Source organism: Taurulus bubalis (genome assembly GCF_910589615.1).
Source record: "Taurulus bubalis genome assembly, chromosome: 7".
NCBI classification, from domain to species: Eukaryota; Metazoa; Chordata; class Actinopteri; order Perciformes; family Cottidae; genus Taurulus; species Taurulus bubalis.
The window spans coordinates 27926704-27946703 of record NC_136595.1 but is presented as its reverse complement, the minus strand read 5'-3'; the positions used below and the strand labels follow the sequence as shown (position 1 = coordinate 27946703).

At 45.9% G+C, this 20000-nt stretch overlaps 1 protein-coding gene across 1 annotated transcript in view; it reads right to left on the bottom strand.

Annotated features, from left to right (window-relative positions):
* The window catches only part of LOC306738943 (cadherin-7-like), a gene marked incomplete at both ends in the record, with an annotated part of 19978 nt that extends 3394 nt beyond the window's left edge, over positions 1-16584 (bottom strand). The window contains 10 exons of the mRNA XM_079220870.1: positions 420-749; positions 855-972; positions 1970-2091; positions 2189-2325; positions 3066-3322; positions 4865-5046; positions 8409-8576; positions 8754-8873; positions 10045-10339; positions 16021-16584. Of these exons, the coding sequence (XP_079076996.1) occupies positions 420-749; positions 855-972; positions 1970-2091; positions 2189-2325; positions 3066-3322; positions 4865-5046; positions 8409-8576; positions 8754-8873; positions 10045-10339; positions 16021-16584 (2293 nt within the window). The remainder of the gene's footprint in view (positions 1-419; positions 750-854; positions 973-1969; positions 2092-2188; positions 2326-3065; positions 3323-4864; positions 5047-8408; positions 8577-8753; positions 8874-10044; positions 10340-16020) is intronic.
* Positions 16585-20000: the final 3416 nt, after the last annotated feature.

Sequence of the window (20000 nt, the reverse complement as noted above, 5' to 3'; positions counted from 1 at the left end):
AGAAACAGACCGGAAGGGTTTGTCTCTTCCTGCGACGAAGTTTCTTCTTGTTGCGATAGTGGCCGAGCTTTACCCAGCATGCAGTTAGGCAGTGTACTTTTATAAATGTACAATTATTAGTGTTACAAATTGTTTATGTGTCACAAACTGTTGTGTCGGGGTGTTAAAGAGCGTTACTGTGGGTTGTTAATTGTTGTTATAAAGTTATAACCATGATGCGTAAGTAGCTCTGACCGCTGCGCCCTCAGCGGCGAAAAATACATTTTGCTGCCTGCCGAAGAGCGACAACAGTTGTATGACGGCATATGAAAAATTCATACCACATGGAAACGTGTTACCGCACAGCCCTGCACTGAGGACAAACACATGACCGCTGAGGGGAGAGAGAGACATGACCACCATCACGAGGCTCCTCCTACCGAGCAGACTGGTGACGCAGGCCAGCATGGCCAGCAAGGTGACCAGGCTGAAGACGAGGGAGGGCGAGGCGGAGGCCATGGGGAGGCAGACCGCCTGCCTCTCCCACTGCCGGTCCCCCTGCCGCCCCCGGGCCTCGGTCCGCCGGCCCCGGTCCTCGGTCCGCATGCCCCCGCTCAGGCACGGGCAGACGGTCACGGTGACCGTGGCCGTGTTGGTCAGGCCCGAGGCGCCGTCACGCAGCACGACCGGCACGTAGAGGGCGAGCGAGGGCGAGGAGAAGCCGGACAGGGGCTCCAAGGCCGACCGGAGCACCAGGCTGGCCGTCACACCTGATGACGAGAGGGGCAGAGATCAAACACGCGGCCGCTGCACAGCGAGCCGGCATACGGGGTGTTTGTGTGCAGGATATAAGAGAGAGAGACAATCGGCGCCACCTCCGGTGTCCCTGATGGTGAGGTTGAGGGCGGCGCTGGACTCTGGAGGGATGCTGAAGTGGATCGGGGTGTCCTGCCCCCCCTGGTCCCGGTCGATGGCTCGCAGGACCTGGACCACCTGAGAGGCACAGACCAAGAAGACGTGTTGATGGTGAACATCGGACAGAAGAGAAGGAAACATGGACATTATTCTGCATGATTTTTCTCTACGTTTCAATCTATAATCGCTATGATTTTAATGCAATCAGCCTTCTTGCAATGTGTGTGTGTGTGTGTGTGTGTGTGTGTGTGTGTGTGTGTGTGTGTGTGTGATTGTGACGTAACTGTCGGTACATTTGACCTTCAAAAAAAGAAAAAGAAAACAATCACATAAATGAGACTGATCAGCTAACAACCGATCGATCGGTGCTCCTCTACTTCAGCTGTTAAGGATAAGGATGAGGATTAAAATGATGAGGATGAGGATCAGGATGGGGATGAAGATGAGGATTATGAGGATGATGATGATGATGGGGATGAAGATGAGGATTATGAGGATGATGATGATGATGGGGATGAAGATGAGGATTATGAGGATGATGATGGGGATGAAGATGAGGATTATGAGGATGATGATGATGAGAATGGGGATGAAGATGAGGATTATGAGGATTATGAGGATGATGAGGATGATGATGAGGATGTGGATGTTGATGAGGATGGGGATGAAGATGAGGATGATGATGAGGATGAGGTTGGGGATGGGGATGAAGATGAGGATATGGATGAGGATGAGGATGTGGATGTGGATGGGGATGAAGATGATGATGATGGGGATGAAGATGAGGATGAGGATGATGAAAAGGATTAAAAGGATGATGATGATGATGAGGATCAGGATGGGGATGAGGATGAGGATTATTATGATGGTGATGATGATGATGATGATGAGGAGGAGGAGGAGGAGGATGTGGATGAGGATGGGGATGAAGATGAGGATTATGAGGATGATGATGATGATGAGGATGTGGATGGGGATGAAGATGAGGATGAGGATGTTGCTGCATCATTTTCTAACAACAGACTGAATCAAAATGAAGTCCAGTAACAACAGGAGTGGCCTCGGGGGGCCGGACCTGGCCGGCGGTGCTGGAGTCGCACACGGACGTCGAGTACTGCCGGTCCAACTCCGGCGCATTGTCGTTCTGGTCCAGCGTCTCTATGGCAACCACAACCCTCGACACAAGATTTGGATTGTCTGCAAGAGAGAGAAACAGACGCTGTAATGAGCTTCTTGTCGCTCGTGCTTCGGGTGAAGTACGGCGCTCCCAGACGCCCGAGGGCGCCGCCGTCACCTCGCTGCGTGGCGATGACGGTGATGTTGTGCCACTGCTCCTGCTCGCGGTCCAGCTCCATCACCGTGCTGAGGAGGCCCGTGTCGGAGGCGATGCGGAACAGGGCCTCGGGGTCCGACTGGGGGTCCACGGAGAACCTGAGACGCAGAGAACCCGGCGAGAATAAGTATGGGGCGAGCAAAGAGAGCGAGCGGCACTGTGAGGCTGTTCACACCAACGGAGTTGTGAATTATTCACGGGAGTAAATTACATGCAAAGGCAATGCACAGCCGCTTCACATATTACATACATAATTTACATTTTTGCACTTTCCTTTTATTTGTTATTGTTTGTTTATTTACACCTCGCACACTTAATATACACATACATACTTGCACTGTTTAATTTGTTAATTTAGTTCCTAAATTAATACTCTTTTCCTTTTTTCTTTCATCCCAGCTATTTTTATTTAATTTTTATTAGTATTATTATTGTATATATCTTTCATCCCTGCTGATTTTATATCTTATTTTTTGTCTGTAAATTGCTGCTACTCGACACCAAATTTCCCCTTAGGGATTAATAAAGTATATATTCATTCATTCATTCGTTCAAAAGCGAATTTTCCGCCGGGCGGCGCAAATGAGGCGAAAAAGCGTTGCGAAGAATTTGCTTTTCCGCAACGCTTTTTCGGCCTGCCGCTGAGTTTCGACGTGTGTGGGACTTCCACAACAAGCATAAAGCATAACTAGTGGTTATTTCAATGGCGGATGGCGTAAATGGTAAAAGCCGCTTTCCGCCCCGAAAAGGCGAATGACGCGAATTGACCACATAAAGCCGAGAGAGAAAACTCTGGTGTGAGCGCAGCATGAGGGGCGCGACGGTCGGCCGCACCGACCTGATGTTGCTGCTCTGGCCCGTGTCCGGGTCCACGGCGTCCACGCGGCCCACGGAGCAGACGGGGGCGCAGTTCTCGGACACGTCCAGGTGGTAGCGGCCCCGGGAGAAGCGCGGCGGCTCGTCGGCGTTGAGGACCATGACCCGGACCGTGGTCTGGTCCTTGAAGGGACCCTTCCTCAGGTAGCGCGCGTCCACCACCGGGTTGGAGACCTCCACGGAGAACGTGTACGAGCTGCGGCTCTCGTAGTCCAGCAGCTGTTGGGAGGGATTTAAACCGTTCATGCTCGACTCACATGCATATGTGTGAAGCCCTTTTCCGCAGTAAAAGAAGAAGAAAAAAATAAGATGCAAATTTAGCTGTGATAATGATAAAAAATGAGATAGAAATTTTAAATTATGAGATAGAAAGTTGAAATTATGAAATACAAAGTCATAATTATGAGATAGAAGGTCAAGATTATGGGATAGAAAGTCAAAATGATTAGATAGAAAGTCGAAATTATGAGATAGAAAGTCAAAATTATGAGATAGAAAGTCAAAATTATGAGATAGAAAGTCGAAATTTTGAGCTGGAAAGTCAATTTTTAGATATAAAGTCGAAATTGTGAAATACAAAGTCAGATAGTATGAGATAGAAAGTCATAACTATGAGATAGAAAGTCAAAATAATGATATAGAAAGTCATAATACTCATAATGATGATTTACCATGGGGATATTTTTATTATCAAAGATATATTTTCATCTTTTTTTTTTCTGTTACTGACGGAAATAGGCTTTGATCTGCAGCACATGGATTCTCTTTCATTCGTCATTTCCCGCTCTTTTCTCTCTCACACAATGTTACGTTTCCTTTCACCATCGGCCTCCTCCCCTCCTCCATCCTCCCCTCCTCCCCTCTTCCCCTCCTCCCCTCCTCCCCTCCTCCATCCTCCCCTCCTCCCCTCCTCAATCCTCCCCTCTTACCTCCTCCCCTCCTAAAAAAAAAGTGTAAAACCGCTCACTAATGTCTGGGTTTTAGGACTCATTCCTGCAGCACTTGATGCCTTGAACCAAAGTATTGGATACGTTTTGACCTGATGGTGGCGCTAGATGAAAAGTCAGCGAGGGTTCATCCTGAGGGGGACATGAATGCGTGCACCATATTTACCCGGTACGCCATCAAACAGCTGTCAGGACATTCCACTCAGAACCATCATGGTGGCGTCAGAGGGAGAAGTCAGAGAGGATCACAGAAGTCATTATGATTCATCCTCTGGGCACCATGAACGTCTGTGCAATGTCTGTAAAAGCTTCTCAATTCACCAGAGGGGTGTTTACTGACCTACTTTATGTCAGAGAACAAAACGTTCAAATTCTCTTCAGCTTAAAGAAGAAATAAGAAAGGTCTAAAAAAAAGTTCTTTCAGTCGCTTCAAAAACTCCAAAATCTTTTTGCTCATGGAAACAGTTCCGCCCTTTGTCCACAGGGGTCGCCAAAAACATCACACAATGAAAGCTACCGGTCGTAGCTATCTATCTATCTATAGATAGATAGATAGATAGATAGATAGATAGATAGATAGATAGATAGATAGATAGATAGATAGATAGATACTTTATTAATCTCGCAAGGGGACATTTTTGTGCTACAGCTGAAGATACAGGTAAACAATAAAAAAAAAAATATAAAACCAATGAAAAATGCACAATATATACAAAAATAATAAAAATATGAAATATAAATGAACTAACAAAACAAACAGATCAAAGCATGAACCCCCCACACGTATATCTTTATGCTAACACGCTAACCCCACCTTGTTCAGCACGATGACGGCCTCTCGGTCTCTCCCCGTGATGTTGAACATGTCGGCCTCCTCCGCGTCCAGGATGGTGAACTCCAGCAGAGCGTTTTCTCCCAGATCCGGATCGGTGGCCGAGAGCCGGCCCACCTCCACACCTGGAGCCGCGAGCTCAGACACGGAGAACGACCACGCACCTGTAGGGACCGGACAACCGTCAGGAGAAAACCCACACAACGCACAATGCTATCACAGCTTTCACTCACTCAACACACAATGCTATTATAGCTTTCACTCACTCAACGCACAATGCTATCACAGCTTTCACTCACTCAACACACAATGCTATCACAGCTTTCACTCACACAACACACAATGCTATTATAGCTTTCACTCACACAACACACAATGCTATTATAGCTTTCACTCACTCAACACACAATGCTATTATAGCTTTCACTCACTCAACGCACAATGCTATCACAGCTTTCACTCACTCAACACACAATGCTATCACAGCTTTCACTCACACAACACACAATGCTATCACAGCTTTCACTCACTCAACGCACAATGCTATCACAGCTTTCACTCACACAACACACAATGCTATCATAGCTTTCACTCACACAACACACAATGCTATCACAGCTTTCACTCACTCAACACACAATGCTATCACAGCTTTCACTCACTCACTCACATCCAGGTGATAATTCCACCTGCACACATATCGACTGCACAAAGAGATCCTTGCTAACCAGTCATGTATACAGTAACAAAGTAGAAATACTTTGTTACTGTACTTAAGTTGTTTTTTGGGATATCTGTACTTTACGATTGACATTTCTGTTGACTTTCACTTTTACTTTACTACATTTTGCAAAGAAAACTGATACTTTGACTCCGATACATTTCCCCTGAAACCTTCGTTACTCGCTACAAAATCAAACACAGACACAGAATTTCCAGTGATGCCCAGGATGCTAGCTAGCGAGCGACTACATGACTCTACGATTACAAATATTGGCATTCAAAAACTCCCCATTCAACCTCAGGAAACATTGAGGTAAATTAAGATTAGCTTAACGTTCGCTAGCTATCGGAAATCAAATGAGACAATTAGTATAGTAGACAGATCGCTAGCGAGTTAGTGAGCTGAGGACGTGTTGACAGTTGTGAGATCTTGTTGATTTGAGTCATCTTTGCTATAATAATTGCAGCACTAGTTGGCTAACATTACCTAACTTAGCGTTAGCTAGCCACCACACCATAGGAGCATTACGATTTGACTTTCGCTTTTACTGGAGTCATCTTCCAGTAAGGTCTCTTTACTTTTACTCACGTATGGTTTTTGGGTACTTTATACACCACAGTCGCTAACGCAACTCTAATGAGAGAGATGGAGGACTGAATCCAGAGGCTGTAACATGCATCCTCAGGTTCAGCTGGAGCTTAAAGCAGATCCACCAAAGTTATATTTAGTGTGGAATTCCCTCTTGGGGAACGTCTGGTGGGAATTCACATTTTAGATAAATCCCCTGGAAATGACAAACTCTGAATGCAGAAGTCATAATTGCCTCGGCTGAACTGTGAAATGCATCTTTGCCACTGAACATCTCTCTCTGGCCAGAAAGGAAAGAACATTTAGCAGAGCAGCCGTTAACCCTTTCATTAGAGAACATATAGAGCAGCCGCTAACCCTTTCATTAGAGAACATATAGAGCAGCCGCTAACCCTTTCATTAGAGAACAGGTAGAGCGTCCGTTAACCCTTTCATTAGAGAACATATAGAGCAACCGTTAACACTTTCTTTAGAGAACATATAGAGCAGCCGCTAACCCTTTCACTAGAGAACAGGTAGAGCGGCCGTTAACCCTTTCATTAGAGAACAGGTAGAGCGGCCGTTAACCCTTTCATTAGAGAACATATAGAGCAGCCGCTAACCCTTTCATTAGAGAACAGGTAGAGCGGCCGTTAACCCTTTCTTTAGAGAACATATAGAGCAGCCGTTAACCCTTTCATTAGAGAACAGGTAGAGCGGCCGTTAACCCTTTCTTTAGAGAACATATAGAGCAGCCGTTAACCCTTTCATTAGAGAACAGGTAGAGCGGCCGTTAACCCTTTCTTTAGAGAACATATAGAGCAGCCGTTAACCCTTTCATTAGAGAACAGGTAGAGCGTCCGTTAACTTTCATTAGAGAACAGGTAGAGCGGCCGTTAACCCTTTCATTGGAGAACATATAGAGCGTCCGTTAACCCTTTCATTAGAGAACATATAGAGCAACCGTTAACACTTTCTTTAGAGAACATATAGAGCAGCTGTTAACCCTTTCATTAGAGAACATATAGAGAGCTACTCATAATTTTAACCCATTTACAAATTCAAATACCTCATTTGTAAATTACTTTTAGCCACAATCTGGAGATGTTTGTCTTTATTTGAGCAAATATAGTGAATCGATGCTTCTGCAATCTTTGTTGATATATGTGCGTATGATTATTATTATTATTAAGGGGATTATATTTTACATCTTAATTTCTGCATTCAATTTGTTCTATTTCATCTTCATTTTTAAATTCCTATTTCATCAAGTGTATGTTTATTTTGCATGATATTTTACATGTTTTTGTAATAATTTCTTATTGCTAATCATCATATACAGTCACACCTCGAGTCACACTAAGGGAGCCGTTGGGCTAAGTTGTGTCATTATTGTCAAACAGAGAATAAAGACCCGGAGTAGAATGTGGGGAAGTCAGATATCAGCGGATAAGTAACAGCGCTGGCATTTGGAAATATGAAATTGCTCCTGTGTTGCGGAACAATTTATCAACGACAGAACAAAAAGAGGGGGGCTTTAAACGAGAAGATGAACGGCGGCGAGCGGAGGCTGTCAGGAAGAAGAGGAAGTGGAGGTGCTGTGAAGAGAGGAGACGTCTCACAGCGTTAGACGCTTTCTGCAGTGATTTTACTGCCTATTGAAGCGGAAAGCACTGAACTTTCAGATGAAATATTAATAGCACGGAACGGGGAAAAGCTTGGATAAGAAAAAGGCCGACATGATCTTTCACTCTTCTACGTCAAGACGCAAGTCCATTTCTGAACCTCGGGGAGTGTCGCCATGAATGTTAATGGGAGAGGCCCAGTTGTTCCAGCGGCTGCTGAAAACAACACAATGATTAGGAGCTCGGGGTAAAAGAGGGAACGCCGGACGGACGAGCAGCTCGGTTAATCCAGAGCCCCGCCGGGACCACGAGGACCCGGAGGAGGCGGGGAATATCTGACTGCTGTCACAGATGTAGTTTCAAGACGTTTCATCATTTAGATCGTCGCTCACGCACACACACACACACACACACACACACACACACACACACACACACACACACACACACACACACACACACACACACACACACACACAACTGTCCGATTGTGTGTTGAACAGGTTTTATATCATGTGTGTGTCTAGTGAGTGTGTAGTTGTGTCTGTGTGTCTGTGTGTTTGCTAAATGTGACACTGTTGCTTTAAGGGCTCTTAAAGGGCCAGCGTACTCCTCCTGAAGTGCGGCGGGTTGTCGTTGACGTCGCTCAGCCTCACGGTGACGGTGGTCGTCCCCGACATGCCGCCCAGATGCCCCCCCATGTCCTTGGCCTGCAGCACCACCAGATACTGGTCCCGCGTCTCCCGGTCCATGTCGGGCACCGCCGTCCTCAGGACGCCTGGTGGACAAGCACAGCCGCAATAACATTTATTTATATATATATATTATTATTTTTGCACAGCGACATCCCGATGTCTCTGCAAATCACCGTCAAAGCGAGTCATGCGTGTTCAGAATTAGGACAGCATGGATCATGCAAATGTTGAACACATGGTGGTTGACTGTGACATCAGACCTGTCTGAGGGTCCACAGAGAAGTGGTCCTGGCCCTGAGTGATGGCGTAAACCAGCCGGGCGCTGTTTCCATACGTGGGGTCATCGGCGTCTCTGGCTGTGACTGTGATTATGGACGTCCCTGAGAGAGAGAGAGAGAGAGAGAGAGAGAGAGAGAGAGAGAGAGAGAGAGAGAGAGAGAAGGTATAGGTCGGCGCGCTGGGTGGCAGGTTCATAAGCTTGGAGTGATACTCTGCAGAAATGCATCTTATCTGCAGGATTAACAGGATAAGCCACTTCTCTGCAGAACGGAGCGCTCATCTTGCAGATAAAACACGATTAAATATCCTGCTTTTCATGTTCAACATTTAGTTCTTATACTCCGTTTAGAAATACATTATTAATACGAGTCAAATATCCTGCGGGAGGAGAGACAGAACGGCAGCGATTAACAGAAGATTAATCTGCACCCGAGGAGAGAATCAATCGTTTTAAAAAGCAAAGATGTGAAGCTGGTGTTTGTCCTTCAGGGCCGTTTGACGGCAAATAAAGTCCATTTGAATCCTTGGAAGTTGTGATGTTCATTTTTACAAACTTTTATAGATTATTTAATAAAGAATACATCATTTGTGTGTCTGTCCACCAGAGTGACTCCACAACTACTGAATGAATTGCGATGACATGTTATGCATTCATGCTGCCCAGAGGATGAACCCTAGGACTTCGGTGACGTCATCAGATCAGAATGGATCCACTACTTTGGTGCTGATCGAGTTCTGCAGGAATGAGTCATGAAACCAGGAAATGAGTCAGCAGTTTTACACTTCCTGTTCCCTGCAAGTCAGTGTGTTTCATTCATGTGTTTTATGGTTAGACGTCTGGAATAAAGTTTGAGTTTAACACGAGCTGAGGAGACGTTGACGTTTAGTTTTCTGATATGTAAAACAGGTCAGTGAATGCCCCTCTGGGCTCCACCAGGTCACATGAAGTCATGTGACCTGGTGGAGCTCCTCTATAACATGAGGTCATGTGACCTGGTGGAGTTCCTCTATAACATGAGGTCATGTGACCTGGTGGAGTTCCTCTATAACATGAAGTCATGTGACCTGGTGGAGTTCCTCTATAACATGAGGTCATGTGACCTGGTGGAGTTCCTCTATAGACTAACATGAAGTCATGTGACCGAACAAGCTCAGCGGAGACCAGACCCAACACCCTCAAACGTGTAGCGGCACGCACACTGCTTCCTGCAATCAATCCCACAATGCAATGCTCTGCTCGCCACAGATTTGAGCGCCCCCCGCCTCTCGTACCTATGTTGGCCATCTCCGGCACCACGGCGACGTAGGGCTCGTCCAGGAAGACGGGCGGGTTGTCGTTGATGTCCTGCACCCTGATGACGAACTCCGACGAGGGCTCCAGGGCGCGGCCCGTCTGCCGGTCCGAGGCCGTGGCCACCAGGCGGTACTGGTCCTTCTCCTCGCGGTCCAGGGACTTGGTGACGTGGATGTTTCCCGTGTTGCCGTCGATCACGAACACGGAGCCCACGCCCTCCCCCTCCAGCGTGTACCTGGTGCGGCCGTCTCCTCCGTCCATGTCCGTGTGCAGCTGGGACAACACACACACAAACACACACACAAACACACACACAAACACACACAACCCTCTCGGTGAATCACAGCGACACCTTTCGGGGCGACGGCGCCCTCAAGACGCAGCTATCAGCCCGTCGACACTGGAGTGGAAGCGGGTCATTGGTGTGGTCGTGCTCAGCGAGGCCGACATGAGCGGCACCAGGTGCTGCAGGAGGCGGACGGGGACCGGGGGACGAGCAGTGATGAGCTCACTGGACCAGACGGGCCACCGGGGGGCCTGAGGAGGGCAACGCGAATAAAGACCCACATGGACGTGGAGCTGCTCTCTCGCTGCTACATTCAGTATCGTGGAACATGGATTTCGAACGATATTCAACGTGAACGTGATTCAGTCATGTAGGATTTGCATGAAGTTCAAAAACGTCACATTCAATAGATCCATTCATGTTGAGATGAACTGAGAGAATCGAGGATCAAGGCGAAGGCGAAGGTCTTTACCAAGAAGACTGTGGAGAAGACGCACGTTGGCTAACGGTGAGCAGGAACCATTATCATCTCAATGTCCATCTAAATGCAAAACAAGATATGTGCATACATGTCTGCAGCTGTTAGACGGCTAACTATCTAGCGCCTGTAGCTCAAAGTGTCCTTGAGCAAAGGGAAGCCCACTTCTCCTTAACCTCTCAGCCCCGCGGCGTCCATTATCGGACAAGAAACGAGACGAATAAGTCAAGTGACGTCATCTAAAGGATCTCCGGAACCACAACGATGATTAACTTCATTTAAATTGCTGAAATACAGTAAAGCCTTGTGGGAAGAGTTCTATCGGCTCAGAAAAAAGGTAATTCACGGTTAAGTTTATGTGATTATATAAACCCTGCAACATCGCGGTCACTTCCGAGTGGCAGCCGTGACGTTTAAGTTCACTTTACAAAGTCGGATTTCAATAAAAGACACGTCTCCGTAGCTCTACGAGCTTGTAGGAGTCTAATAAAGCATTAATAATAATTGTGTGTAGAATATTAGTACCTGAAAAATCCCAATGCAGCCGGACTGTTTTCCCCTAGTCCTTTCAACGTTTTCGACTGCGCCGGCCTCCGCGGTCGTGAGGTTTCTTAGAACGCGTCACGCGTCTTAAGCGGACGCTTCTGCACAGTTGGATACCCAGCATGCACCAAACCCACCATGTTTATGCATGAAGGTTATAACTTTTACATTTTTGAACTGAACAACACAGTTTTTTGACTGAAACTCCTTCGTAACGCCCCAATGCTTTGATTTATTGTGATCAACTCAATTTATTTAATTGAATTAGGTAAGTAAATTAGGTTTGACTAACCCTAACAAATGAAGTTGATCCGACTCAAGTCAATTATATTGGACCAACATAATTGCATATTGCTTAAAGAAAGCAGTTTGATGTGTGGGAATCCTTTCAGTGAGGATGTCCTACATGTCCTCCTCCCGTCTCGTGAATCCATCTGCCTGACTTCCTTGTACCCTTTAAGCTTCCTCTTTCTCCTCGTGTCCCGTTTTCCTTTTTTCAACTTCTCTTTACACAGAAGCCCATCTGCTCACATTCCTCCTCTCTCTCTCTCTCTGACTGCTATTTGCTCTGCGCTGCAGAATGCTGGCTCTGTATTTAATGGCACAGAGGATATTAGTGTGAGCTAGAAAGGTAAAAGGCCAAACACACAGGAATAGAAGCTGGGAGATTACTCAGCCTCCATCACACCCGGCTTTCTGACCAGGAGCCTTCACTTCGGCCCTTAAGGCGCTCCTGCACATGTTCCTTTAATCCACGAGGCTTATTCACATCCTCAGATCCACCAGCATAAAGCCTCCCTCAGGGAATAATAACTCAGCTGCAACAAATCTACCAATTCACTTATCAATTTCAAACATATATATTCTTTTTTTTTTTGCGAGGCATGAAATAAAAATGTTGAAATTAAATTACAAAAATGTAAATAATATATATCTATATATATATCATCTTTATTCATATAGCACATAGTCTGCTATGTAGCTACACTTATAGACAACCTTCCTCTTTAAGGATAAAATGAAAATAAAGTGGAGGAAGAAAGCAGCATTTTGCATTTACATAATTCAAAGATTTCCCCAGATGGATAAAAAAAAACTGAAAAACATTCCACATTTAAAATGACAAAAAAAAGAGAAGAAAATAGATTTAAATACAATAAGATCATTTTAAAGACATGATGATGCTTCAACAGAAGACTCAAAAAGCTCAGATTCTCTTTTTTTTTCAAGCGGTTTTGAGGATCTGAGGCTGCAGGGAGGACATGGGATTTATATTTTCATAGTATCTACATATTCCAGCATAATGCATGTTAACACACACACACACACACACACACACACACACACACACACACACACACACACACACACACACACACACACTCTGCAGGAGGACATATATAAGATGTGTACAGTCTGAATGTCTAGGATAACGTTGGGGATTAGAGTCGTGATCACACACCCAGCTAACTCAACGTTGAAACATTTTATTCTTCCCCTCCACCAACATCCCTCTTTTCTTTCTCCCGCAGAGCAGCTTCCATTCTGATCCCCCACTTCAGCAACAAGAGAGACGCCTCTGTTGGCCGCCTCTCTCTCTCCATCCTCTCGCTCTCTCTCTCTCTCCATCCTCTCTCTCTCCCTCTCTCTCTTACATCCAGCGCTCCTCTAATTGCCGGCTCTGTCCTGCTGTGCTTCTGTCAGCATGGAGAAACACTCTCACGGCGGGGAGGACATGCATCGCCCCGCTGACAAAACAAAGCTGGAGAAAAGAGAAGGAGGGAATCGCCTCCTCCGATGCCTTTGACAATTTCCTTCCTCGTCTCCACGTCCCTCATCAAAGCCCCTCGGGGGTCCGAGGCACCTGTGATGGCTCCTGTAGCCGTGCCCCCTCTCGTCCTCCTCTGGGGGCGAGCCACCATGCTTTATGACGTATGACATCAGGGCCGTGTGCAGAGGAGCGCCTCGTGAGACGGCTGATTGCTTTAACCCCACCGCTGTATCAATAACACCCGGAGAGGGAGATTAAACATTTACGAGGTGCAGACTGCACTGGTACGGATCCAATCTAGACTGTCACCATAAAGAGCTGCCGGCTACAAAGTGGCTGGCAGCGCTCCCTGTTAGCGTTCCAGCCGTTAGCTTCCTGCGGCGGCTGCCAGCGGCTGCATTAGTGCTGAGCGGCCGACCGTGAAACTACGAGGGAACCTCCAGGGACTCACGAGGAGCGGCTCAGGTGTCCGGGATTAAACCATCGGACACTTTTAGGGCTCAGATGTTTGCCGGTGTGGCGACACCACGAATCTTTATTTCATGAAGATATGCGTTGATGCGAGCTTTACACATTGGATTATAAAGATCCAACCTGAATTAGGAGACCATGGAGTTCTACAGGAACACCAGACTCTATTGTCCTCGATCTCTAACGAATCCGCAACTCCTTGCCTTTAAAAGAAGAAATATATACAGGTATATTATCATTTTTTTCAGCATAAATATGATCAAGAGTCTGAGCAAGATTCCCCAAAAATGACTCCTTGAGACAAAAGGTTAAAAAAGTATGATTCAGTGTCGTAGCTCTTTAAGCCCTAACCCTAACCCTAACCCTAATAACCCTAACCCCTAATCCTATTTATTGTTAGAGTTGAGTTTAGAGGTTGTACATCGGGATTATATAATATTGTAGCCCAGATTTTTATGTTTAATTTGATACCTAAAATGTTTGTTTTTTTTGGGGGGGAGGGATTTATACCATGATTTTTTCTTGATTTTCCTGATATAAAAGGGTACCCTGATTGGGGGACCCTAGGGCTTAACATGAACCCACAGACTAATACTGCACATCTTTAGAAAGATTGAGACCTAAAGCACCTATTCACAATCCAGCAAAGCATTGACATGTTAGGAAGCATATTCAGTCCAAAAGCCGTGTTTTTGGGGTTACAAAATGGAGCTGATCCTTGGTCCCACCATGACAAGGCAGATATAAAACGACCCCCTCCTTCTGTATGAGCCGTCTGACGCACTTTAGAAGAGTCTGAGGACCAATGACATCGTAGGATCTCGGACCGGCCAAGATATTACAAAAAACAACCTCTGGTCATGTTTCACAATGTGGAGACACTAATAAGGGTCAGAAGAGGATTTACATTATTATCATTTGACTCCCACAGGCGCGTACGGTCACAGGGATGTGACTTTGACTGAAATCCGCCATTGTAAGGGATACTAAGAGACATAAACTCATGTTTACAATGTTTACTGAGGGAATAAATCAAGAGAAGTAGAGTCATTTATATAGACTTCTATACAACCAGAGGAGTCACCCCCTGGTGGTTGGGAGAGAGAATGCAGCTTTAACATATGAAGCATAGACTTCTATACAACCAGAGGAGTCGCCCCCTGGTGGTCAGTAGAGAGAATGCAGCTTTAACACATAAAGCATAGACTTCTATACAACCAGAGGAGTCACCCCTGGTGGTCAGTAGAGAGAATGCAGCTTTAACACATGAAGCATAGACTTCTATACAACCAGAGGAGTCTCCCCCTGGTGGTCAGTAGAGAGAATGCAGCTTTAACACATGAAGCATAGACTTCTATACAACCAGAGGAGTCACCCCCTGGTGGTTGGGAGAGAGAATGCAGCTTTAACATATGAAGCATAGACTTCTATACAACCAGAGGAGTCGCCCCCTGGTGGTCAGTAGAGAGAATGCAGCTTTAACATATAAAGCATAGACTTCTATACAACCAGAGGAGTCGCCCCCTGGTGGTCAGTAGAGAGAATGCAGCTTTAACACATGAAGCATAGACTTCTATACAACCAGAGGAGTCACCCCTGGTGGTCAGTAGAGAGAATGCAGCTTTAACACATGAAGCATAGACTTCTATACTATTCTATATGAGACTTGTGTTTTGCATCGCCCGTCATGTGCAATAAAATTTTCACAAAGAAGATTAATAAAGGTAATTTTAAAAGACGGTAAGGTAATCATCATTTCACAGTGATACTTATATTTACATTACTGTGATTTAAAGAGGTCATTTTAGAAGACAGTGAAGGCGGCGAGGTGATTAAAATATCGGGCTAATTTACATTTAATCCTCTGAATAATGTGCAATCACAAATTGGAGGTACTTTTCATCAATGCTTTGCTCTGGCTTTGTTCTTGACTGGTTGGTTACAGAAGCTTTGAGCTTACTGGTGGTAGCTGTATTGCTATCAAGAGGAATGCTGTAATAAGTTTAAAGAGTGGTGCAAACGGCGGTTCTGTTAGTAGAGTAGAACACAGAGGCGTTTAATGGAACTCTCGGCGTTCCATCATATGGAGGAAACAAACCTTGGAAGCCAGGGAACTTTTTATATGTCCGATGTGCTCGGCGAGAATTTCTCATTTGAGTGCGAGGGCGCCTTCATCATTTATCTCTCATAACACACCGACGGAGCGAGCGAGGGAAGCCATGTAGAAAGCAAAGCGACTCGGTGAGCGAGCGAGAGTCCAAGGACACGCGGAGCATCACTTACGAGGGTAATGGTGCGCGGCTGCGTGAGTAAATTAAAAACATGTTTCAAGTTCGCTTGAAATAAATGATTCCGGCTTTTGCAAAATACATTTCATCTGCATGCTAAATGCATCGGCAGCTTACCCGTCCAATGAGCACGGGCTCGGGCCCGCGGTACTCCTCGATCACAAAGAACTGGTTCCAGAGCCAGCTCCTCCGGCGGCGGGTTCGAGGCCCCGACCCGCCGCCGGCCGCCTCCAGACGGAGCTCCTCGCCCGACCTGCGAGCCTTGATCACACCTTCGGCCCCTCCGGTCGTCGAATGGCTCCTTCTGCCGCGGTTCAAAACGAGCATACCGCCGTGTTGCGCTGTTAGCAGCTCGGCAGCTGAGTCCGGGTGTTTAAGCGTGACGGTTTGCTTCGCTAAACTCTCCTTAAAGTCAAACGCATTAGGTCTCCTGTCGTTTAGTCTCAACGCCGCATTAGGCAGGGCGCTTACACCCCCCTCTCCGCTCTGAAAGCGGCTTTTGTACTCTTCGAAACGCTCAGTAAAGCCGTCAACGGACTCCGGTCGAGGTGCAACTCCTTGTCTTTTGCTTGAAATCACTTCCAGACGTCGATCTTCTTCCGAGAGGCCGACGGCCGCTGAAGCGCCGTTTCTTTCCCCTCCGCGGAATAGAAGGAGAAGAAGCAGAACGCGTGCAGCCATCGCGAAGCTCAACCGTCTCCGAGAACCGGTGGCGGACGGCGGATCACATGCAGCTTCTCCCACGACGATCCATCCTGGTGCTCAGGGTCTTCTTCCCGGGGTGCGTCTCCGTCTCGACCAACACTTTCCCGCCACACCGCACATGCTTGCGGCTGATCACCTGGGAGAGACACACAATTGAGACACACAATTAAGACACACAATTAGAGGGATCACCTGGGAGAGACACACAATTAGAGGGATCCTAAAGGGATACAAGCCTTTTTAAAAAGATGCAGAAGGGAAAAAGACAAGTCGACATTATTATCCAGTATTCAAAAAACGCTTATCCTATTCAGGGTCGGGGGCGCTGGAGCCGATCCCAGCTGACATTGGGTGAAGGCCGGGTTCACCTGGACAGGTGACCACTTCATCTCAGGGTCTCGGGGTCTCGTAAAGAGACAGACAACCATTCACACATACGGGACATTTAGAGTCCAATTAACCTGAGATGCATGTCTTTGGACTGTGGGAGGAACCGGAGAACCCGGAGAGAACCCACGCTAACACGGAGAGAACGTGCAAACCCCACAGAGACGGCCCGTCCGGGATCGGGGGATCGAACCCCGGCCCCTCTGGCTGCGATCCACTACAGCACATCTTACCCGTTAAATATTCTAACCCTTGTGGATCAGGTCTCCTGTTTGTTGCTCTGCTGCTGTTAAAGAAATAAAAATAGCTCTGAACATTGCGGTCCGATGAGCAGCGACCTCATCGCTTTACACCAGGTGACGTTACTCATATTCTTCTCGCCGCTGCCCTCGCGTGTGATTGCTGTGATTATTGATCGCTCAGGCATTCTCAGAGAGTTCAGCTCGGTCTTAAAAATTGCTTTCAATTAAATTGGCGCCCCGGGCCTGTCGACGAGGAGGAGCTCAGGTGCTTTACGGACACCGGGTGATGGATGGCGTCTCTAAAGATGGCGTCCCCACCCTTATGAGATTAATTAGACTCATGAATAATTCAATCAATGACTGGTCCTCGTTTCCCCAAAGTTTAATGCTCTGTGTCCCGTTAGATTGCGTCCGTTGATCTTTTTAAACTCGATGTGTTGGCAGCTTAAAAACGGCGTAATCGTCATTTTTACGTCCTCATCCTGCCGCCAAGCCGTCACTGTTCCATGATTTCTCTCACATCTGCTGCTCGCCTTCATGCACGAAATGGAGGCGACCATTATCCCACAATGCAACACAGCATGAGTCACTCAGAGGCCGCTTCATCAGGTTCACCTGTGCAGTGTTATGCAATCCAATACAACCGTCGAACATCTACTTTGACTATATGAGAGATATTTTTGACTCATAGAGGTCATAGAGTTGGGAATCAAGAGTTCCACATTGGCCCTCTGCTAAGCCCCGCCTCTCCCACTGAGACTGGCCAATCGTAGCGTAGACATCGTCCAGCTGTGACCAGTACACTACCAGTCGATGGTTTCAGATGTTCTCCATGTTCAGGCTGGCTTCGTGGACTTGGAGCTCGTTGTGGTTGAACATTGCGTCATCGTGACACTCGTTCAGAAAGTAATGGCAACTGCCATAAAAAAAAATGCAATTCAATGTTTTTAGTAATAAAATCAGGCTATGAATGATGTATGGACAAATCTCTGTGTAAAAACCTTCAGAATAAAGATATAGGAATAAAAAGCTAAAGTAGTCGTGTAATAATGACACTTGTTACCCGGAGAGGTTACAAGGAGATAAACGTTTATAAAGCGCGACGCTTCTACCTAAGAATCTGCGCCGCTAAACGTAGAGTATGCAGAGTACGTTAGCTCACTGTTTACTAACGTTAGCTCATCGTTAACTAGAGTTAGCACACTGTTAACTAGCGTTAGCTCATCGTTAACTAGCGTTAGCACACTGTTAATTAGCATTAGCTCATCGTTAACTAGCGTTAGCACTTCTGTGTTACTGACGGTGATGAATGTATTTTAATGATAGTAAGAGTAAATATAGAGCAACAGGAAGAATGAAGGAGCAACACGCTCCTTCATTTGTTATGCTTTAGGGCGGGGCTACAACGTGATTGACAGGTCTCTACCAGAGACATATACGGCATCTCTTCCTGTTCACTGGTTGCAAAAAAACCCAAGATGGCGACGACCACATTGCCGATCACGAGCCTTGAAAACCACGAATCCACAAACCAATAAGTGATGTCACAACGACCACGCCCACTTCTATATACATTCTGTGGATATATAAAGAAACATAGCAGTAAACAATGTTCATATATTCTCGATGCATATATTTAAAAAACTATGTATTTTCTTACTTACATCTAATATTTGCACTAAGTCTGTCAGGTGTGCTCCTAAATGCATTGTGGGTATTGAAGATGGCGACCGAGAGGCCGGTGCTCCAAACGTTACACAGCAATAAAAACAGGAGCCTCTGGGTTCTCTCTCTGATTTCATTTAGAACCTAATAAAGTGACCACTGAGCGCGACGCTCTGCAAACAAGTCGAGATGAAAGTTTTGCACCGACGCGTTTCTCCGTCCAACAGATTCAAGATTTAACGTCCTAAAAAACACATTGAGAGAGATTTCCCTGCACGGCCCGACAGGCTATGCAACACTCCAGAAAAGAAGAACATGAATACAGAACGTGGATACAGAACATAGATGAAGAACATGGATAAAGAACATGGATGAAGAACATGGATACAGAACATGGATACAGAACATGGATACAGAACATGGATAAAGAACATGGATACAGAACATGGATACAGAACATGGATAAAGAACATGGATACAGAACGTGGATACAGAACATGGATACAGAACATGGATACAGAACATGGATAAAGAACATGGATACAGAACGTGAATGAAGAACATGGATAAAGAACATAGATGAAGAACATGGATAAAGAACATGGGTACAGAACATGGATACAGAACATGGATACAGAACATGGATACAGAACGTGGATGAAGAACATGGCTAAAGAACATGGATACAGAACATGGATACAGAACATGGATAAAGAACATAGATGAAGAACATGGATAAAGAACATGGGTACAGAACATGGATACAGAACATGGATACAGAACATGAATAACATGGATACAGAACATGGATACAGAACATGAAGAACATGGATACAGAACATGAATAAAGAACATGAAGAACATGGATACAGAACATGGATACAGAACATGGAGAACATGGATACAGAACATGGATACAGAACATGAAGAACATGGATACAGAACATGGATACAGAACATGGATACAGAACATGAAGAACATGGATACAGAACATGGATACAGAACATGAAGAACATGGATACAGAACATGGATACAGAACATGGATACAGAACATGAAGAACATGGATAAAGAACATGGATAAAGAACATGGATACA